The 22,649-nt window shown below is 35.2% G+C and overlaps 2 protein-coding genes across 4 annotated transcripts in view; one reads left to right on the top strand and one right to left on the bottom strand.

The window, feature by feature from the left end:
* The first annotated feature begins 1,845 nt into the window (after positions 1-1,845).
* Positions 1,846-13,425, top strand: lipca (lipase, hepatic a). Of its 2 annotated transcripts, none has more exons than XM_051115943.1 (9): positions 1,846-2,006; positions 5,202-5,374; positions 5,599-5,778; positions 6,136-6,256; positions 7,326-7,565; positions 9,707-9,949; positions 10,307-10,421; positions 11,383-11,601; positions 11,971-13,425. In XM_051115943.1, exons 1-9 carry the CDS (start codon positions 1,934-1,936, stop codon positions 12,083-12,085), a joined length of 1,479 nt encoding a protein of 492 aa, XP_050971900.1. In that variant the 5' UTR covers positions 1,846-1,933; the 3' UTR covers positions 12,086-13,425. The 2 variants fall into 2 exon arrangements, with proteins under 2 accessions (XP_050971900.1, XP_050971899.1); XM_051115942.1 differs by having other exon boundaries at positions 1,847-2,018.
* Positions 13,426-15,000: 1,575 nt separating this feature from the next.
* The window catches only part of adam10a (ADAM metallopeptidase domain 10a), a 66,804-nt gene continuing 59,155 nt past the window's right edge, over positions 15,001-22,649 (bottom strand). For both annotated transcript variants that reach the window (XM_051114871.1, XM_051114872.1), the window contains exons 11-16: positions 22,171-22,321; positions 21,040-21,223; positions 20,605-20,713; positions 20,213-20,433; positions 19,951-20,077; positions 15,001-16,298 (exon numbers count right to left, since the gene is read on the bottom strand). In XM_051114871.1, the coding sequence (XP_050970828.1) occupies positions 16,201-16,298; positions 19,951-20,077; positions 20,213-20,433; positions 20,605-20,713; positions 21,040-21,223; positions 22,171-22,321 (890 nt within the window). In that variant the 3' untranslated portion in view covers positions 15,001-16,200. The remainder of the gene's footprint in view (positions 16,299-19,950; positions 20,078-20,212; positions 20,434-20,604; positions 20,714-21,039; positions 21,224-22,170; positions 22,322-22,649) is intronic.

Below are 22,649 nucleotides of genomic sequence, written 5' to 3'. Positions count from 1 at the left end.
ATGCTGTATCAAGTTGATTAGAATTCAGAAAATCATCAACAGCATTATTGCTGTTGAAATTCTTAACCTATTGACATTTTACTGTGAGAATCAGGGAATCAGAAAGAAGTCAGAAACATTTTTTTTAATAGAGACAGGTGTTTAGAGATATCTAACAAGGCTAAAATGCTAAAAGAGCTTACACATACAAACACACAGACACGCACACACACAGGTTTTCCATGTTTTATGGAATCCTACACCAAAATCTACCACTCACTATACAGTTGAAGTTAAAAGTTAACATACACCTTGCAGAATCTGCAAAATGTTTATTTTACCAAAATAAGAGGGGTCATATAAAATGCATGGTATTTTTTATTTTGTACTGACCTGAATATGATATTTCACATAAAAGACATTTACATTTAGCCCACAAGAGAAAATAATAGTTGAATTTAGTGTTGTTACCTGAATAATCCACAGCTGTGGGTTTTTTTTTAGTGATAGTTGTTTGTGAGTCCCTTGTTTGTCCTGAACAGTTAAACTGCCCGCTGTTCATCAGAAAAATCCTTTAGGTCCCACAAGTTTTTTGGTTTTTCACCTTTTTTGTGTATTTGAACCCTTTCCAACAATGACTGTATGATTATAAGATCCATCTTTTCACACTGCGGACATCTCACTGATGCTCCAGAGGGAAACACAATGTTCTTTGTAAATGTATGTAAATAGATGTAAATGTCTTTTATGTGAAATATCTTACTCAGGTCAGTGCTAAATAAAAATAACATGCATTTTGTATGATCCCTGTTATTTTGGTAAAATAATTAACATTTTGCAGATTCTGCAAGGTGTATGTAAACTTTTGACCTCAACTGTATATAAACATATACACGGACATCAACGTGACAGTCACCACCGATAAGCTACTACTAAATATCGTTATATATGCATAAGTATTTTCAAGTATTTCAGATACTGCAATCTTTGTGGAGACATTTTGTTCCTATAACATGGGGTATAGCCGAACCATACATCACACATCTCACACACACGTTGTGTTTCCATGTTTTATGGGGACATTCCATAGGCGTAATGGTATTTATACTGTACAAACCGTATTTTCTAAAGTCCTACACCTAAACCTAGCCCTTACAGGAGACTGTGCACACTTTTACTTTCTGAAAAAAACTAATTCTGCATGATTTATAAGCCTGTTTCCTCATGGGGACCTAATAAATGTCAAAATTTACTAGTGTTACTATCCTTGTGGGGACATAACGTGATAAATACCAGGTACACACACACTGATGCATCTCCCTGTTCTTGTTACTCAAAAGCCCTCACATTCTATGCTGTGTTATTTTTTGAATTGTTATTCTCTCTACCCATCCATCCATCTATACAGACAGACAGGACATGGACACATGCTTTTTGTCAGCATCCAGAACTAGACCTAGAATTTGATCTAGAACTAGTTAATGAACTAATTAATACTAATTAACTGGGTCGACCAATAAAAGTGAGTTAAACCATCATCTGACATCCCACTTTTCTAAATTACATTCAGAGAGATGGTATTTGAGTGATATTATCAGTAATGACTCAGTGTGAACCTTTTTGAACTCTTTCTGACACCACTTTTTTCACCAATCGTGGCATAGAATCTTATGTAACACCATGCAGCCAATCAGCCAATCATTTGCCTGCAAAACTGCAAATGGTTTCAAAGCTCACCCAGAGGAATGAACTGCAGCACCCTCCCCAAACAAACATCCCCTCTGAGCAGCTGTTCCTCTGGCCCAGCTCCTTTTGAATATTTACTGACCCCTCCCCTCAGACTGTTTCAATAATTGTTTAATAATCACCTGCCTCACAGTGGTCTCTTCTCTTGCCCAAGAAAAAGAGAAGGAGGACATATTTTATCTGTGTGGGCTGCTGAAGTGGCCTGAACATGAAGACTCTTATTAAAATAGTGTCCTGCTGTCTGATCATCATTCAACTGACTGATGGAAGGAAATTTTGGGGTAAGAGAGCAGGTGAGGATGAATTATGCTTATCTTCCATTCAAAAATTAATATCTGTCATAATTTTCTTTCCCTTATGTCGTTTTAAACTAGAAAAAAATGACTTTTTAAAAAAAAATTTGCAGAACACAAAAGTAGTAATTTATTTTATTTATGTACGTATGTATTTATTTAGTTAGTTAATTAGTCCACTGTCAGCTGGATGCAATGCTGTTTTGGACCACACTGACTAGCACTGCATGGACAAAAACAGTTCTCAATGTATCTTTCTTTTGTGTTCTGCTGAAGAACTGAAACAACTAAAACACCAGATCATTAGTCATTAGCAAGAAAAAACAGTACAGTATGTGTGGAAAAGTAAAATATTAAAGGAGATTTGGATTCGCAAAAACAGGCAACATTAATTGTACTACCTCTAATTTAATTCTTACTAATGTAAATTGCAAAAGCTTGTAGTAAAATCCATAAAATCACGAAGAAATAATGTCCTCGGCTGTGTTTGCAAATTAAAGCTGAACAGACTCAATACTGAAATAGAAATAAATACCTGTTCACACAGTGAACATGTACATTTTTCACATACGAAAACTACATTAATGAAAAAAATAAGATGTGATGTTGAAACTTCAGTTTATCATTATCATTTATCTCAGTTTTTTAAAAAATAAAAGGAAATTTTGTTTTATATTAACTGTAAATGATGCATTCAGATTTCCTGGAGGCTCACTGGTGCTCCAGAAGAGAAAACGATGCATTAAGAGCCAAAGCTTAAAACTTTTGAACAGAATAAATATTTATTTTGCCTAAATATCATATTTTTTCATTTAGTACTGCCCTTCAGAAGCTACAGAAGATACTTACATGTTTCCCAGAAGACAAAATAAGTTACATTTATCCTGATCTTCAAATTCAAAATTTTCACCCCCTGGCTCTTAATGCATCGTGTTTTATTCTGGAGCATCAGTGAGCGTTTGAACCTTCTGTAATACAGTTGCAATCGAAATTATTCAACCCCCTTGACCTGCAAGACATTTTGCTGCAGAGAACAAAATTTTGTGAAAACAATTCAACAAAGCCATCAGTACACTAGTAGAGAAAGTTTATTCATACACATTTGAGTAATTTTGAGAATGTAAGTTGATGACTAATGAAAGAAAATTAAATTGGCTCTAAACATTCATGTTCAAAATTATTCAACCCCCAAAAGTAAAATCTGGTGCAGAATCTTTTATTCCTTAAAACCACCAATAAACGCTGTTTGAAGTGCTTAGAAGCTTCTGTCACCTTTCTACTGCAATCTTGGTCCATTCCTCGCCTGAAAAAGCTTTCAGATCACTGATAATCTTTGGTTTTCACATTGCCACTGCTTTTTTCAAATTCAACCAAATATTTTCAATGAGAATTAAATCTGGAGACTGAACAGGCCACTCAAGAACATTCTATGACTGATCCCTGAACCAAGCGTAAGTAGATTTGGATGTATACTTTGGGATGGCTGTCCTGCAAGAAAGTCCACTGATCATCAGCTTCAGTCTTTGCATCAAAGGCATCACAATTCTTGCCAAAATGGCCTGATACTTCAAAGAATCCAGGATGTCCTTCATACAGTCATGTTTTCCACTTCCTGCTAAAGTAAAACAACCCCATAACATGACTGATCCACCTCAGTGTTTGACAGTGGAGATGGTGTTCTTCTGCCAATAAGTTTTGCCTTTTTTGCACCAGACATACTGCTGATCCACAGGTCTAAAACATTCCAGATTGGTTACATCACTCCATAAATCATTCTTCCAGAACTCCGCAGGTCTATCCAGATGAATTTTAGGATGTTCAAGTCTGTCTTTTTGTTCTTCTTGGGCAAGAGTGGTATTCGGCAAGATGCCTCAACATGAAGGCCATACTTGTCTTGTGTTCATCTTATACTCTGCATTGAAATGTTTTTCCTCCTTTTGTTGGGTCATCTTGCAAGTATTTGGCTGTACACTGCAGGTTTTTCTCAGTTACTCTGATCAAACATTTTATGACATTGTGCTTTTTTGTTCAACACCACCAGGTTTTCTGGTACAACACACTTCAAACTAAGGAATAAGGCTGCCAGCTGCGTCTCAAGGAACTTTTAATGTCTTGGAAATCTTAATGTAGCCTTAGACTTTCTAATAAAATAAGACAATTTCTTCTCTATAGTTTTTGTGAGAGCTCTGTTGACTGTGTCATATTAGCGACTCAACTTCAGCACATGCATGGGCTAACTGTGTGTATGTGTCACACCCCAAGCTAATTCCGTTTTTAAATAAAGTTTATAAAGGCTTAATTGTGTTTTAAGACAATTTTGTTCCCTACCATAAAAAAATAAGTGACTTAAAACAGCAATGTTGAACAGGGGTTGAATAATTATGACATAGCTGTGATATTAAAAAATCCTATAACTCAAAAACATTACATTCTATACTGACATTATAACTTTTAATACACCATTAAACTGTTGTAGATGCAATTTTTATAAAGTCCTGGATCTTCAGAAAAGCTTGTATTTGTAAAGTACCATCGTCTCTGGGGGGTTGAATAATTTTGATTGCAACTGTAGCTGCATATGAGTCCCTCAGTTGTCCTCAGTGTGAAAAGATGGATCTCAAAATCATAAAGTCATTGTTGGAAAGGGTTCAAATACACAAAAATGCTGAAAAACCAAAGAATTTATGGGACCTGAAGGATTTTTTTTGAAGGACAGTGGGCTCAAACAAGGGATTCATGAACAACTATCAAAAAAAAAAAAAAAAAAAAAAAAAACACAGCTGTGGATCATTCAGATGACAACACATTATTAAGAATCAAGCGTATGTAAACTTTTGAACAGGGTCATTTTTATAAATTCAATTTCTCTTGTGAACTATATGTAAATGTATTTTATGTGAAATATCTTATTCAGGTCAGTACTAAAAAAAAAATAACATGCATTTTGTATGATCCCTCTTATTTTGGCAAAATAATTAACATTTTGAATATTCTGCAAGATGTATGTAAACTTCTGACCTTAACTGTATAACTTAATTTCAATGCAAGGTTTTTGCATTGATGCTAAATATTCCACAACTATTGTACAACCTACAGCGATGCAACTTTATTAATTTACAACATGGCAACCACAATAATGAACTATCTGTGAATCTCAGTTTTTATATATGACCATACTAATAGACTCTGAACCTGGAAAGAGGATGAAGATGCCCTATGAACCTAAATCATTCTTCAGGCTTTACACTGACAGCATAGACGATACATGCACAGTGGAGATCTTCAAGCCTCACACACTGGACGCTTGTGGTTTTAATAGCAGCCATCCTCTGGCTATCATCATTCATGGCTGGTCGGTATGTTGAGTTCACTGATTTAATAGAAAAAAAAAAAAGATCAATAGATCAATTGTACAAAAGGTCAAGAAGACCTTGGTATGGATTCCAAACAGCAAACCAGAGTTATTTCTAATCTGATAAAAGCAAAATTGATTTCCAAACAATACTGGGGAGATCTATATTGCAGCAGGCTCATTCAAAATAAATGAATAAAATAAAATAAACTCCTCCCTGTGCTGTAGGTGGACGGAATGATGGAGAACTGGATTTCCAGGTTGGCATCAGCACTAAAGAGCTCAGAGAGAAGCATCAATGTAGTGATTGCAGATTGGCTGACTCTGGCACACCACCACTACCCTATCGCTGCTCAGAACACACGCACTGTGGGACAGGACATTGCCCACCTGCTGAGGTGGCTAGAGGTGAGGGTTAGTTTGAGAATACAAATGTCTTTTCCTGCTGTGGATGCAGAATTTATTTCCCAAAGGAATAAATACTACCATCCTTACATCTTGCATGAAACTGATTGACTTTCAGTAGTTTGTTTAGGCAGAGAGGTTCTGACATGTAGTGTCTTTCATAACAAATGCCTATATTGTTATGTTATGGCAATTGAATACATCCTTGCTAAATAAAAGTATTAATTTCTTTCAAAAACAACAACGACAACACTAAACTGACCTTAAACTTTTGAAATGTAGTGTACATAGCTTTGTTTGTTAACGGGAAAAATACTTAAAACACTTACTACATGGCATTAATCTGTGTATCCCTAACAGGATTTCAAACAGTTCCCTGTGGGAAAAGTGCATTTGATTGGCTACAGCCTTGGAGCTCATATATCTGGATTTGCTGGGAGTTACCTAGCTGTATCTGGGAAAACCTTGGGAAGAATTACTGGTGAGACAGTCTTGTCAGCATTGAGAAAGAAAGACTTAAAGGGGTCATAGATTACAATTTCACCTTTTTAACTTTAGTTAGTAGGTAATGTGGCTGTTTGAGCATAAACAACAATTTGCAAAGTTACGACGCTCAAAGCTCAATGCAAAGGGAGAAATTGTCTTTTACAGAATTCGCTTTTTAAGGCCTACAACAAACAGCTGGTAGGGACTACAACGAGCTACTTCCTGGGTTAGTGACATCACAAACCCTGCTATTTACATAAATCTTGCCCCTGGGAACATGCAACAACTCATAATGGTAAGAGGCGAGACGTTTCCGGACAACGTCCGCATTAGGCAATTAGTGAATCACAACACACTGGGCCAGGTAACCAATCTGAGCCCACTGCGAATTTATGAATGAGGAACCAGGAAGTGAACAGAAAAACATTGTAGAATAAAGGTAAAATATGTAAAAAAAAAAAACACCTACATTAACATGTTACAGTGCACCCCATATACACAATCAAGCCTTCGAAAAAAGCCCCCCAAAAAAGAAAATCTTAAATCTCAGACAACACTTTGAACATGACAAATACATTTATTCCTTCTTTAAGGGATAGTTCACCCAAAAATGAAGATTCTGTCATTAATTACTCACCCTCATGTCATTCCAAACCTGTAAGACTTAGCTCATCTTCAGAACACAAATTAAGATGTTTTTTATTAAATCCCAGAGCTTTCTGACCCTGCACAGACAGCAATGCAACTATCATGTTCAAGGCCCAGAAACGCAGTAAGGATGTTAAAATTGTTGAATAAAGTCATTATATTTGTTTTATTTGTGCACAAACAGTATTCTTGTAGCTTCATAACATTACGGTTAAACCACTGATATCATATGGACAATTTTACAGATGTCCTACATTAATGTATTAATTTGTTTTCTGAAAATAAACAAAGGTCTTACAGGTTTGAAACGACATGAGGGTGAGTAATAATGACAGAATTTTCCTTTTTGGGTGAACTATCCCTTTAACTCTAAATATTAACTATATATTAAATTGAAGTTTGTCTTGTTTGTTTAGGTTTGGATCCTGCAGGTCCACTGTTTGAGGGAATGTCTCATACTGAAAGACTCTCACCTGAGGATGCTAGGTTTGTGGATGCCATCCATACATTTACCCAAGAGCGCATGGGACTCAGTGTGGGCATCAAACAGCCTGTTGCCCACTTTGACTTCTATCCCAATGGAGGATCAGTTCAACCAGGGTGCCAGCTGCACGTGCAAAACATTTATGCACATTTAGCCCAGTACGGGATTATGGGTGAGTTGCTTGGATTGTGTAGATGGATAAATGGATGAATGGATAGACAGAGAGAGGAAGGGATAGGTTCATCCTCATATCTTAAATGTCAGATTAGGATGAGAACAAGATACATTCAAAACATCCCATTAATGACACGGTGAGAATGGCTAACCAATAACGACAGCTTTCCAGATGAAAGGCATAGACACATAAAAGCAGCTGTCATCCTGACAACTTAATTATTTCAAATCCCTGCTCTGTTCTGCTCTCCTACTGAGATATGCCTTCAGGCAATTAAAAATCCCTATGGGAAAATCGAAGCAGAAAGACAGACCTGAAATCCTTATTTTTAACAACTACACACTGATGAGTCCATGACTCTGACAGGCACACTGCAAGGATGGGACAACTGTAACTGTAAAAAATGAATAGGGGAAAGATAGTTAATTAAATGTCCTTTCTTTCAAAAGTTTAAGATTAGAATGATTTTTAAAACATTTTTTTAAAAACTCCAATGTTAACCCAGGCTGCATTTGATCAAAAATACAATAAAAAGAGTAATTCTGTGAATTACTACTATTTTAAATAACTGTTTTCTATTTCAATATATTTAAAAAGTAATTCACTTCAGTGACAATGCTGAATTTTCAGCAGTCATCACTCCAGTCTTCAGTTTTACATGAAATCATTCTAATATGCTGAATTAGTGCTCAAGAAACATTTATTTTTATTATTAATAGCTTACTATTAGATAAAATGGTTGTGCTGCTTAATATTTTTGTGGAAATCATGATGTACCAGCAATATGTGATGAATAAAAAGTTCAAAAGAACAGAATTTATTTGAAATAGAGCTGTTTTGTAACATTATTAATGTCTTTACTGTCACTTTTAATGAATTTCATGTCTGTTTGCTGAATAAAAGTAGGTCATTCCACGATATCGGTGCCTTTTCCACTTGGAAAAATTTAATAAAATAAAATAAGTTTAAGCAATATTTTTTAAATATCCATGAAATGAAGACACCTTAAAATGACAAGAAATTGTATTGTGCCATCTCAGGTTATGCAATGTATTATTTCTACCTCATGTTTTGGTATTTTTGTCAACCCTGTTACCGAAACAAACGTTATTAGATACTATAGTTTAATTAGAACTAATATGCCACTGAATGTTATAGGCATTAATTAGAATTTTACACCGGGTCAAAGCTAATCAATGTCATCACTGTTACCCACATGTCAAAACCTGTTACTCCAAAAAGTAACAGGTTGACAGTAACAGGTTTGACAATTTCAAACAAATTTGCTAATTGCTAGCTAATACTTAAGTTCACAAAAGCACATATTGTACACTTGAAGGATTTTACATGTAGATATTGATTATATTAAATGTAATAAATAATTGTTTAAATTTACATTTTATATTAAAAATGGTAACAGGATTGACATTGCATGATGGCCCCCCTCAGTCAAGCCTCATAAATCATCAAAAATAGACCATTATAAAGGAGTGAGAGAAACATGCTTATCTTTTAACAGTTGGAATCCTGGTTGAGAGATAATGTAACCTCCCAGAAGTGATGTCACTTAACTGTACGTTATATTACAAGGGTTTCTTCATGAGGGTAACAGGGTTGACATGAAATCAGGGGACACCAAGAAAATGATTTATATTTTCTAGAAAAAATGCATACTTATGCCAAAAACATTGCTTCACAATTAGACTATATTTAGAACAATATGCAAATGTGATTTTTATATCAGTTTGGCTTTATTTTGCAAATTGAAGTCCTGCTGAAAAAGAAAAAACATAGTGAGGGACAGACCAAAAACCTTACCCTTACAATTTACAATTAAATAATATTTAATTGACTTTTTAAATGTAATTGATTAAATCATACATAGTATTATCATGTTTTTAAACTGCACATTTATTATTTGTTATATTAAATGTATGTTTGATTATTTCCTAGGGACGCAAAAGGCACCGATTTCGTGGTATTCAAACACAAAAATCTAACTGACCCAAAACATTTGTACAATAGTGTGTAAATAACATCACAATTTACCTGCGTATTAGCATCACTGCTAACTCACCACAACGCACAATGCTAAACAAGTGAATCTATGATTATTTACTGTGTTTATCTAACTTTAGGTTTCGAGCAGACAGTGAAGTGTGCCCATGAGCGCGCTGTGCACCTTTTCATTGACTCCCTGCTGAACAAAGACAAGCAGATTATGGCCTACAAGTGCAGCGACGACACCGCTTTCGATAAAGGCTACTGTCTGGACTGCCGAAAGAACCGCTGTAACACTCTGGGTTATGACATCAAGAAAGTCCACACAGGCGCAAGCAAGAGACTGTTTCTCAAAACCCGTTCACACATGCCCTACAAATGTGAGAAATGGCAATAACAACCCAAGAACGTGTAAAATAGTCAGTTAACCACTGTTATGTAAAAAGGGAAATAAGATCTTCTAGCTGTTAAACTCCTCTCAAACAAATATTTTTAATTGCAAAAAATGCACACTTACACACATACATATATAGGGAAATACTATTTAAGTAAAATGTTTTAAGTATGTTTAAAGATCTTAAGTATGTTTAGACATTTTGTAGGTATCAAGAATGAAGACATTGTTACTAATTAAGAACACAATTTTCGTGCAAATTAATGTTTGTGATTACTTGTACAGGCTGTTTTTGGAAAAATATAATCAGTTCTAATCTACCATCACTTTCCTTCCTCATTAGTGTTTCACTATCAATTCAGGATTCAGTTCATCAACCAGACTGATAAGATTGACCCCACCCTTACAGTCTCTCTAACTGGAACACTGGGAGAAAGCGAAAGTTTACCCATAACACTGTAAGTATGCAATGATATTAGCAGCATAGTATTAGTGAGCATCACCTTAATGAGCTTTGTAATGACTTTCTCATCATCATCCATATCATCATACGGATGCATTTGAGGTTTCTACTATTTAAAAAAAGCTTTTTGCTGTTAACCGTCATCTGCTATAACCAAAATAAAGCCTATGTAACAAAAGCATACATTTGATAGTGTATAATTAGCATATGTGACCCTGGACCACAAAACCAGTCATAAGTAGCACGGGTATATTCGTAGCATTTGCCAAAAATACATTGTATGGGTTGAAATGATCAATTTTTCTTTTTTTAAAAAAAAGATCATGTTCCATTAAGATATTTTTTACATTTTATTATTGATTGGTAAAAACTTCATTTGGACAAATTTAAAGTTTCAAATAGTTGCATCTCTGCTAAATATGATCCTATCTTAACAAACCATATTTCTATGGAAAGCTTATTTACTCAGCTTTCAGCTGATGTACACATCTCAATTTCCAAAAATTGACCCTTATGACTGGTTTTGTGGTCCAGGGTCACATATGTTAAAATAAATTTACAAGTACATTTTATAACCATGGTTGGTTCATAAGTAGAGTAAAAGCTTAGCAGAGGCTCTTGATTTAACAGTAAGCCAAAGATCCCTTAATGAAAGACTGCCTGATAACATTTGAGATGAAGAACATCAATGTTTTATATTCTGGGCACTAAAAGCTCAAGTAACATGCTCCATTCAAACCTCATCAGAATAGCTCATTTCGCATGAATGAATGCAATACATGTGTGCTGAGAACATGAAAGCGTGAAAGCATGCAACGGACTAAAACAAAAGCATGCACACGTAATTACTCGTGCAGGCTAATAATGCTTTTTCATTGTTGTTTATTATAAGAATCTAAAAACTGAATGAAGTAAGCCTGAATCACTTTACCTAATTCCTCCTCCATCGTTCTCAGAGTTGAGGAGATTTCAGGCAGCAAGACCTTTACGTTCCTCATCACTCTGAATACTGACATCGGTGACCTGATGATGACACGCTTAACCTGGGAGGGAAGCCCAATGTGGGCACACATGTGGAGCACGATTAAGACCATGATACCTTGGGCCAAAAGCAGCAGAGGACCACAGCTCACAGTAGGGAAGATCACAGTGAAAGCTGGAGAGACCCAGAGGAAGTAAGTGTGCGAGGAGACAGATAACAGTTTGCCATCACAGATAGTGGATTCATATAGATTAATAAGGAATTCAAATAAACATTCACATAGGAATAAAAGATAACAGAGAGCCTGGATTCAGCATTTAATGACCTACACCAGAAGCAGGCATGATAATGCGTATGCAGACAATATCTCAAACACTGTTAAGTAGAGAAATACAGCAAAGAACACAGAATTAATTTTTAATGCAGACACAAAAAAAGGTTCCATTTCATGTTTAGTTATTCTAGCGACCTCTAATGGACATTGTTGGAGATGCTGTTGTTTGGATGGGCTTTTTTGAAATGAAGTAAGGCTGAAGCTCATAACAGTCTCTTTTCTCGTCAGAACTACGTTTTGCCCACAGACAGATGACGGCATGTATATTGAGCCGTCGCAGGAGAAGGTGTTTGTGCGGTGTGAGAAGCCGCAGGGAAAGCGGAGGATGATGAAGTACAGCTAAAGCAAACTCACCTCACACATGTGATCGTGTTTTCACAGCCATCGGGACTAATGTTATAGACGGGGAAACTGGACTTAAGTGTGACATTTAATGACCACCATATTGAGGGGTCGAACGACCGTTGTTCCAAACCAAAGTGCTCAAAATTGGCCACAAAAGGGGCACCTCCTTAACTGACATGGAACAGTTTTTTGGTCCCCTATCCACCTTTTTTTAACGCTGAAGTAAGTCTAAGGGTGAGACTTCCGGTTCATTAGCCGCTATAAGGAAATAATGAGAAGAATAAGAATTAAGTAAACGTAACACTGTTTGCACTACAAACCAGTGAGTTCATAATTAAGATAACACATTAAAATAATATGGTAAGACACACCAACTTGCAATATTAAGCAGCAAAACGAGCTGTATTGTATATAAAACAGCTGGATGTGGATGAGACCGGAAGCCACACCCATAAAATTTACAAATGGCTGCGCCCGCTCTTACCAGACGAAAAAGGTGGATACCTCTCATACATTTAATACCAATAGCGTGCACAGACCTCTGCAGAGGCAGTGGAGAAATCGCATAACAACTTTCTTAGTACCATATAACACTGTTAAGAGCTGTCATCTTTGCCTTTTTTTTAATCTCTGAAGTGTATTACTCTTATTAGTCCCCCAAAACTGGCTGAATATTGTCCCATTACTGATAATTTATTACAATTATTATGAAACACAATGTAAAAGCTCAACCTTAAAGGGATAGTTCACTCAAAAATGAAAATTACCCCATGATTTACTCACCGTCAAGCCATTCTAGGTGTATATGACTTTCTTCGTTCAGATGAATACATTCAGCGTTATATTAAAAAATGCCCTGGCTCTTCCAAGCTTTATAATGGCAGTGAATGGGTGTTGAGATTTTGAAGCATAATAAAGTGCATCCATCCATCATGAAAAGTACTCCACACAGCTCCAGGTGGGTTAATAAAGGTCTTCTGATGTGAATCGATGCATTTTTGTAAGAAAAATATTCAGTTTAAAAATTAATAAACTCTAATTTCTAAGTGCCAGGATGTTTTTTAGTATAACGCTGATTGTATTTGTCTGAAAGAAGAAAGTCACACACCTAGGATGGCTCGCGTGTGAGAAAATCATGGGGTAATTTTTATTTTTGGGTAAACTATCTCTTTAAAGCAAACATCTGTGCATTTGTGTGCTGTAGATATATTCAGGGTAGATCAACCTATAACATTTATGTATGTGGGATGTACTTGTGTTTTTAATTGTATGAATAAATGTCTCATGAAACCCCCTCACGATAACACATAATAATAAAAACATGGAGGTAACATAAGATACATTGTGCATATTTATTTATTATTTATATAGATGCCTGTACTGTGACAACACATGACCACATGCATCTGTTCATTCAGCTGTTCATTCAAAATTTACCAGGTTCAAATCCTGCCCTAACATGTGGGAAGATGGATCATTTTCAAGTCATATTTCTATGGCACTACAATATAGATGTTTTCTTTTAATAAGTACACATCCTGAAATATATTTAGCCATATTAGTTTTGAACTCAGTGTTATTTTTGCTCCTTTAGAAGACAATTTATAGCCAGTCCAAAGCTGGATGAAGTAAAAAGCAGACATAGGATACATCACTTCTCTCTGTAAAATTGCAAATGAAGTTGGCAACAAGTGATTGTGTATTTGACATAACTACTTCTTGTGTAACAAGGGGTTTATGAGAAAATAATTAGCGAAAGATGGGGCTCAATTGGATTTAATTTAAAACGAATGGATGATTTCTTTTGCTGACGAATGACTGTGATGGCTTGTTTAATACTTCATCAGTGGCGCTCTTTAAATATGTTACAATATGCAATAAATACAGTAAAACATGCATTAGTGTACAGTAGATATGTAGAGCATACAAGCAATTAATACAATTTACTTCAACACATGGACATTTTACCAGACAGTGAAAGGAGCTTTTGATCAAGGCTGTTTTATTAATGCATTTCAAGTACTTCAAAAAATTACATGTTGTTGCACAATACTTTTTGCAAAGTATTTAGTAAAAATTTCAAAAGTGAGCATAAAGAGAAGAAAATAAGAAAACTACAAATAAAGCAAAAAGAAAAAAAAAAAAAAGAAAGATACTGTATAAAACACAGCGGACATTAAAATCAAACAGTAGTATTAGACATTTTCTCCATCTTGTTTTTCATATTCTATCCACACGCCATGCTTACATATCAGTGCACATTACTTATAAACTTAAAGCAAGACAAGCAAAAAATTATATATATATTTTTTTAAAAATTAAATCCTAGGCCAAATCCCCTTATAAATTCAACCAAACCCATTTACCACAGAATTACTGATTAATTTGAAGCCAATTGCAGTCAGAGCAGTAAAGTCAAGCTTACTAAAAACCCTTTTCCCATGAACATTTAAAGAGACATACACAAATGAGGCAATGACTTAGATCTAAAGGAGGACTTATAGCCGAGAATACTCAGAAACAAACAAATCATCCATATTTTAATTGCACATCCGTAAACGATGCAAGTTTGTTTGAGAAGACAAGTCACTCAGTCACAATACCAGGATCTCATTCAACAAACTTCAACGGATGACAAAATATTCCTGGTCTTTTAAAAAAATTCAAAACAAGCAAACTTTAAAAAAAAAACAAAAAAAACAAAAAAAACAAACAAGACATTTGTGGTGCATGGATTGTAACCCTCAGCCTTTGTAGACACACAAAAGACAATCAAAATCACATTAGAATGGAAGGATTTCTTTTAAGATGTTGGACTGCAATGATAGAAAATAAACACAATGAGCTGGTTCAGATACACTATATAGCAACACAAGGCATATGTATTGATTATATAGGCTGCTAGTCTGGATCTTTTCTTTTTTTTTTTTTAGCTATAATAGAGGTAATGGCTGAAAACGTAAGAAAAGTTATTTCGTATAAATATTGATTGGTGTGTAAAAACACTCTAAAGAATCTACAGATTGCTTCTATCATCTCTCTCTATCCCATCCTTTCGCTAACACACACCACCGAGATTTGCTCATTTGTGTATCTGTCCACACTTTCCTGTTTCCAACATGTTATTGCAAAATAAAAAACTTTTATGTATTGAAAAACAAATCTTTCCTGATGTTGTGCTTATCTTCTCAAGTCAGTATCCTCAGCAGTGACATAACTTTTTTTAACCATCATCCCTCTCACTAACTCCCTCGCCTACATGGAATGAAGAACTGCAGCTAGTTAGTGGTTATCAGCTGGGAAGAAAAAAAAAGTGCTCTGCACAATCGTGGCTTTCAGCAAAGTGAATCTGGTAAAGGCCTTTCACCAACAGAAACTCTCTGTGCTGTTATTTCCTATGATATCCTGAGTGTCAGTTAAACATCCTTAATTATCATTATCCAACAGAATTTACCAAAAAAAGACATGACTGGAAAAAGATCCAATGTATTTTGTGATCTCTGTACAATTGCACGCAGGAGACAATAAGAAAGCTTCAGGAATAAAAGCCTTTTAATGCTTTTGCTTGCATTTTAAAAACATCTTAATTACACATTGGAAAACGAGGCTCCTTAAAGAGTTCTCTCAGCCATCGTTGATTGGCAGAAATAAGAAATATCTGTGTGACATCCCATCATGCTCATCTCCACAGGAGGGAGGCAATCCCCTCTCAAAAAAAAAAAGAAAAAAAAAGATAAAAAAAAAAAAAAGAAAAAAAAAAAGGAAAAAATGGGGGGGGGGACTTTAGTGGAGAACAATGGTTTTAATCACTTGAGAAAGAATATGAAAAGCAGAAAAAAACAGAACAAAAAAAAAATCATTGATTCTGTCCTCTTCCTCGCGACTAGCTTCTGAATTTTCTTTGAGCTATGCAATGAAAGCTTTGCTGGCTCCCCCGAGCAGTGGTTTCTTACTCTTTGTGGTTGTTTTCTTAAGTATAGTTCTTTGAAGTCCTTTTATTTGCCAGTTTCTTAGTTTGTAGATGGGGCTCATTGATTGATTCAGCTAACTCTTTGGAGTGAAGTGTTTCCCACTGTAGGCACTAGGAAGAACCAAGGCAATGAGGAGGCTGTCTCAGCGTCGCATCTGGCCCATCTGATAGTTCTCTCTCTGCTGGCGCTGGCGCTGTGGCTGGGTCTGTGCATTGGGATTTCTTCTTCTCTTCAGTGTGCCTAGAAAACAGCACACACAGGTATGATTCATCACGTCACCAACAGGGGTTAAACTAGGTTTTTGGAGGTCAGGGAATTTTTCACTATCTTATTCGAATCCACCACTTGAATAAACATTGAGTGTGTTTTTCTGATTGGGATAAAGTGAAAATATTATAAATATTATAAATGAAAAGTTTTCCTACTACAAAATAGTGGAAGTTTTAGTGATTGTTTTAAGGTTGTACTAAGCCCAAAGTATATTTTAACAAGATATACACTACCAGTCAAAAGGTTTTGAACAGTAAGATTTCTTTATGTTTTTAAAGAAGTCTCCTCTGCTCATCAAACCTGCATTCATTTGATCCAAAGTACAGCAAAAACAGTAGTTTTGAAATATTTTTACTATTTAAAGAAACTGTTTTCTATTTGAATATATTTTAAAATGTAATTTATTCCTGTGATTTCAAAGCTGAATTTTTAGCATCATTACTCCAGTTATATGATCTTTCAGAAATCTTTCTAATAATCGATTTGCTGCTCAAAAAAAAAAAAAAAAAAACAACAACATCTATTATTATTATTGTTGAAAACAGTAGATTTTTTTCAGGTTTCTTTGATGAATAGAACAGTATTTATCTGAAATTCTAAATGTCTTTTTAAAGCATCCTTGCTAAATAAAAATATTAATTTCTACAAATTCTTTCCCAAATAAACTGAATATGCTGACTCCAAGCTTTTGAATGGTATTTCAGATAAATGCTGATCTTTGGATCATCAAAGAATCCTGGAAAAAAATACTCAGCTCTTTTCAACATAAGAATAATAAGCAAATCAGAATATTAGAGTGATTTCTGAAGGATCATGTGACTGGAGTAATGATGCTAAAAATTCAGCTTTGTAATTACAGGAATAAATTACATTTTAAAATATATTCAAAAGAAAAAAGGTATTTTGAATCAAAGAAATTCAGGGTTGGTGAGCAGAGGGGAATTCTTTAAAAACCATTAAAATCTTAGTGTTCAAAAACTTTCGACTGGTAGTGTAAATCTGCTTTATGCATATACAAAACATTCACATCAAAACTTCAAAAAGTACTCAACAAGCTAGTTCCCATTCTACAGAGCGTTTGATTGGACAAAAACCAAGTCTGCCCGTTTTCGTCTTGGAAGAGAAAGCCTGAATTTTAAATGCATTTATCTGCTAAAAGTGAATTATGTAATGTCTAGTAATAGTATATAGATGCGCTATACGTGTCGTGGTCATCTGGCATATATTCCTGGCTGTGCTTTAGTAGGAGGAAGTCTGAGGCACAACTAAATTGTGCACAATTAGACATTGTATTACAGCTGTCCACATTAAAAAGAAATCTGAAAATGAATGAAAAGTGTTTCATTCATTTAGATCTGCTCACACTGCATCAGATTGCTTTTTACTGTTTTGTGCAGCGATGAGCCTTATAACCGATGAAATGTATTTCTGTTGAGTTAAGAAATGCATTAGCCAATCAGAGGCACTTTGATTAGTCAGCGCTGAAAATTCCAGAGCTGTTAATAAATGCGTACACTTGCGAATTCCCTCATCATAAACAATAGCGCAGATACGAGGCAAATAAAAAATTTATTTTGTAGCCTCAGGGATCATAACAGGAGTTTTTGCATAACTTGTGCTAGACTAGGCTAACGTCATGGCATGTTTGTCTGTGAAACCAGAATGTGACGTGCCTAAAATGAAACAAAAACATTTTATATTTTTTTCTGATAGGCCAATTACAAATCATTACATTATAAAGAGAAATAATCTGCAATAATGTTTTTTTGTCATAATATTGCAGCCCTATGAGCTCCTGTGTTTTTACATGTGTAATTTAGAACAGTCTATTTTAAACAGTCTATTGTTATTTACATCAGTTTAAAATATTGATTTAAGTAATTGTGTAAATTTAACTATTTTACATTAAAGACAACATAGCAGTGTTCATTTTGACAGGCATTTTTGATTTAGTCTTTATCTCGAGACGAAAATGCTTAATATTCTTAGTCACATTTTAGTCATTTGAGTCTTTTATAATATTAGTCGACGAAAAGTCATTACAATTTTGTCAACTTTTGTCATTACTTTTAGCCAAAATGTAGTTACCAACATTTATTTTGGTAGCCATTTTATAGTCTTCAAACAAAAATAGTCATTAATTCTTCTCTCTTTATGCCAAATCAATTTAGCTTATGAGAAATTTGAATCAAGGATTGAATTTGGAAAAACTGGAATAAACAATGGAATGACAATTTTCATTTCTGGGTAGAGATAAAAAATAAATTCATTTTTCAGTTACAGTAGGTTTACTTAATATGTATACATTTATTTAACATCTTTTTTTGGTTATAATTAATGACACAGATAGGTATTTCATTAGGAGTACTGTCCCTTCAAGACATCTGGTCACCCTATCGCTAACCCTTGGGGTGTTGAGGCCATTGTTTCAGATCGCAAGCTTGCGTTTTGGTAGCCGGCTGTTTGCGGCTGTCATACCGAGACTAGATGTCCCTTATGATCCAATGACAGGGACGCACATTTCAAAAGACAAGACAGTTAACCTATAGGAAGTATTTTGAATGTCCCATAGTCCTCAAATAACATTCTAGTCCCGTCTTGTCTTGTTAACGAAGACGCGGCATAAATTCTGTCATAGTTTTTATTATCAGATATTAGTTTTAGCTCGTCAACGTCTCATCTTAGTCACAGAAAAAATGTTAGTTAACGAATATTTTTCGCCGTCGTCTTGGTTGAAGAAATTAACACTGCAACATAGGGCCAGTTTTACTAAGAGTTTGCGCAAGAGCAAAACCTTAAAACTGTACTGTCAGGTTTTACTAAAGATGCGCAGTGATGAATTAGTGCTGAAAAGGCGTGAACACAGTTATTTTGCGCCTGACCTTATTGAAAATGCATTTGTTTCCTTTCAGACAGAAAATTTATGGGAGGAGAGTATTCAAATGAATCACACAACGCGTTTTACTAACGTCTGTGCACGTCAAAATTCTGGCATTTGCGCCATTATTTAACGCCCCCAAAAAAGCATGTCTTGAACTATTTTGCACTTGAAATGGCTGCATTTATTGTTGCTAGGAGGAGGCACTGCAGAGAACCGAGAGTGTGTGGTAGAAGGGAAAGGATTTTTTCCACACATATTTCTTATTATTTGGAATGCCAGAAGATCACATTATCCGAACATATCGTTTACCAAGCCTGTTATTTTTAATTTGCTTCAGGAAATAAAAGATGACCTGAAACCCTCAACTAGGAGTCACGCAATACCAAGTCAAGCAAAACTTCTAGCAAACCTTCATTTTTGGCCTCCGGTTCTGTTGCTTCTTTATTGCTTTATTCTTTATTTGCAACTACACTAATTTGCCCTACGCTTGGTGTATTGCGTTGGTCAATAAGTAAATGAGATGTTGCGTCTGTGGTGCTGACGGTGCTGTTTTGAAATTGCGCTCTCACGCTAATTTGCCCTGTTTAGTAAAACTAACCCATAGTATGGTGATTATAATAAGGTGATTATAAAAATTGCCCTTACGAAAGTAAAAACTGCAAATGTTGCCCCTTAATGAAAAGGTTCATTTCTGACTGTGCAAGGTTGTGATTTAGATGTGGATTATTTGAGGAACATTACCTGGCAGTGGTTTGGGTGGGGGTAACTTAGGATTGCTGCTAGGTGTGTGCACACTGCAGATCTTGATGAACCCAGCCATTAGCATGATGAGAGCAATGCCCATTAGAAGAACTGCCCACCAATGCTCCTAAAACACAAATATTAAAATGAGATAAATAACACTGGTGTGTGAAATATCACCTGTCATGTCGTTCACAGCGATTAAAGCCGCAAACAAATGCAGGGAACACGTATTTAGGGATTACATAAATGAGACACTTGCCACTATCCACTGTGCGATGCTTGTGTAAAGCTCAGGGTTGAAAATGGCCTTCTTAAGTCTTGCCAGAGGGCCATCAGCATCCACCAGCCTACACTTCATAAAGACGTCACAGTAACCTTTGAAGTCATTACAAGGCGAGCCAGGCTGTAACGTGGCGACCTTTCTGTTAAAGAACCTAGCCCATCTCTCTGAGCTAGTGCTGCTGCAAGTGTTGGGTTGACCTACAAAGACAAAAAGAAAGAATGAGATTAGTAAGATTGAAAAAAATACTGTTAAAATACTTTAGCGGGTAGCTGTTCAAAAATGTTTTCTGACCATTAAAAAAAAGCTGATTTGTTGAGGTCTGGACTGTATGTTGGAGAACAATAGCAGTAACAACATATGTTACTCACCCTTTTCCATACAGCACACATGACACAGCTCTGTGTCGTCTTTCCCCTCCTCTGTGGCACAAGTGCAAACTTCTAGTTTAAACTTCTGACAGATAGAGCCAGAGCAAACCTAAAAGAGAAAAAAAAAAATGACGTTCTCAGACAAAATGTCCTTAAAACGAAGATTGCGATTACACACACATATGCACATATACAGTAAGAAATATTCAATGCGTCACATGTATTCTTTTGGGCCAACATGAAAATATTCCTTTGTGCCAATTTAAAAACAAACTGAACAAACTGTATTACAGTTATTAAACCCAAAATCTGTTTACACTTTGACATTAAATTCTTGACATTGAGTCTTTTCATAGCATTGTCAAGTCCAAGAGAGCAAACATGTTCTATAGGCACTGTACAAAATGAGCACACATGTCATGATGCAGCGCATACCCCATTAAGGCAGACTTGGGTTTCTGAGTGGCAGGATGTGTAGTTTTCTTTAGGCGTTGAGGTGGGGCACTGAGCAGAGTTTCCATTGCACATGCCCTGAAGAGCACACTCAGACTCATTCCTACATTTCACGTTGCTTAACTCAAAGGTGCACTCTGGCATGCAGCATGGACCCTGACTGGGACTGCAAGAGAAAAGTGCAAGAAAAAATTATGTATTGCACTTAGTGAAAATGTGTTAATTATAAAAAAAAAATAAATAAATAAATAAAAAAAAATACAAATACGGTAACACTTTACAATCAGGTTCATTAGCTAACATGAACTAAGAATGAACAACTCTTCTACAGCATTTATTAACCTTAGTTCATGTTAATTTCAACATTTACTAATGCATTATTAAAATCAAAAGTTGTGTTTGTTAATATTAGTTAATGCACTATCAACTAACATAACTAACAATAAACAACTGTATTTAACATTATCAAAGATTAATAGATACTGTAATATATGTATAGTTCTTATCGTATCACATTGTTCATTCATGTTGCTAAAGTAACTAACATAAACTAATGGAACCTTATTGTAAAGTGTTGCCAAAAATACTACTAATGATAAAGTATTGTTAATGCAAGTTTAACCTTTAAGTTTAACCTCAGTTACATACAGGTGGTAAAAATATTTCAAATAAACTATGATAAATAGATATTTCAAATAAACTACAGTGTAGTAGTTTGACACCTTAATGTGCATATATAGTAGTATATCAGCCAACTAGACTGTTAAGCAAAAATAGAGGGCTGTAAGATGTGACGTTACGATGTTAAAGCCAGTTATTTTAGTAACATTTATATAAAAATTGTTTTTTTTTAATTTATTTATTTTTTTTTTTTAAGTTTATGTGCATTGGTCATTTAAAAAATAACTTTTCAAAAATACTTTTATTTAGGTTTAAATTTTATTTCTTTTATTTTAATAGTTCAACTTAAACTTATTTCAGTTAGTTACCAAGGCAACATCTGTATTTTATTTTACATTTTTAATTTTAAATGAATGAAAACAAATTTGAATAGTTTGAGTTTATTAACAAACACAGTGGTTAAACAGATTGTTAAAAGTTCTTCTTGCGCACCTGCATTTAGCGCCTGGTTTCAGTTTACACTTCTTATCCTCTGGCTCATTGGCATTAAAGCAGCATTTGTCCTTGCACTGATCGCTATAACCACAGTCACACTCTTCATTTGCCTCAACCAAACCATTACCACAAATGGGCTGTCCAGATTCTGCAAAAGAACAAGACAGTAAGAGAGAGAAAGGGAGACTCAAAAAAATCAAGAACAAAAAAATCGTCTGCCGCTTGATCAGGGCTGATGGAATCAGTTTTTTTGAGACTTTGATGGAACATTTCTACAGAATGGCGCCATGAGCTCATTACAATGACATTCCTCCTGGAGCCATCTGAGGTTAAGTGCCTCACTTCAAGCCACCGCCGTGATAGCTCACGGTTCGCTCCTGGTTACCAGCCGAGAGCCTTATAAGCACTACTCCACACAATCATGTGACATACAAAAATCGGACAAAGTAGGGCATAATGTACTGTATTAATATGAA

Source organism: Labeo rohita, chromosome 7 (assembly GCF_022985175.1).
Source record: "Labeo rohita strain BAU-BD-2019 chromosome 7, IGBB_LRoh.1.0, whole genome shotgun sequence".
Lineage (NCBI taxonomy): Eukaryota > Metazoa > Chordata > Actinopteri > Cypriniformes > Cyprinidae > Labeo > Labeo rohita.
The sequence above is the reverse complement of the archived record's forward strand: the minus strand, read 5'-3'. Positions and strand labels throughout refer to the sequence as shown.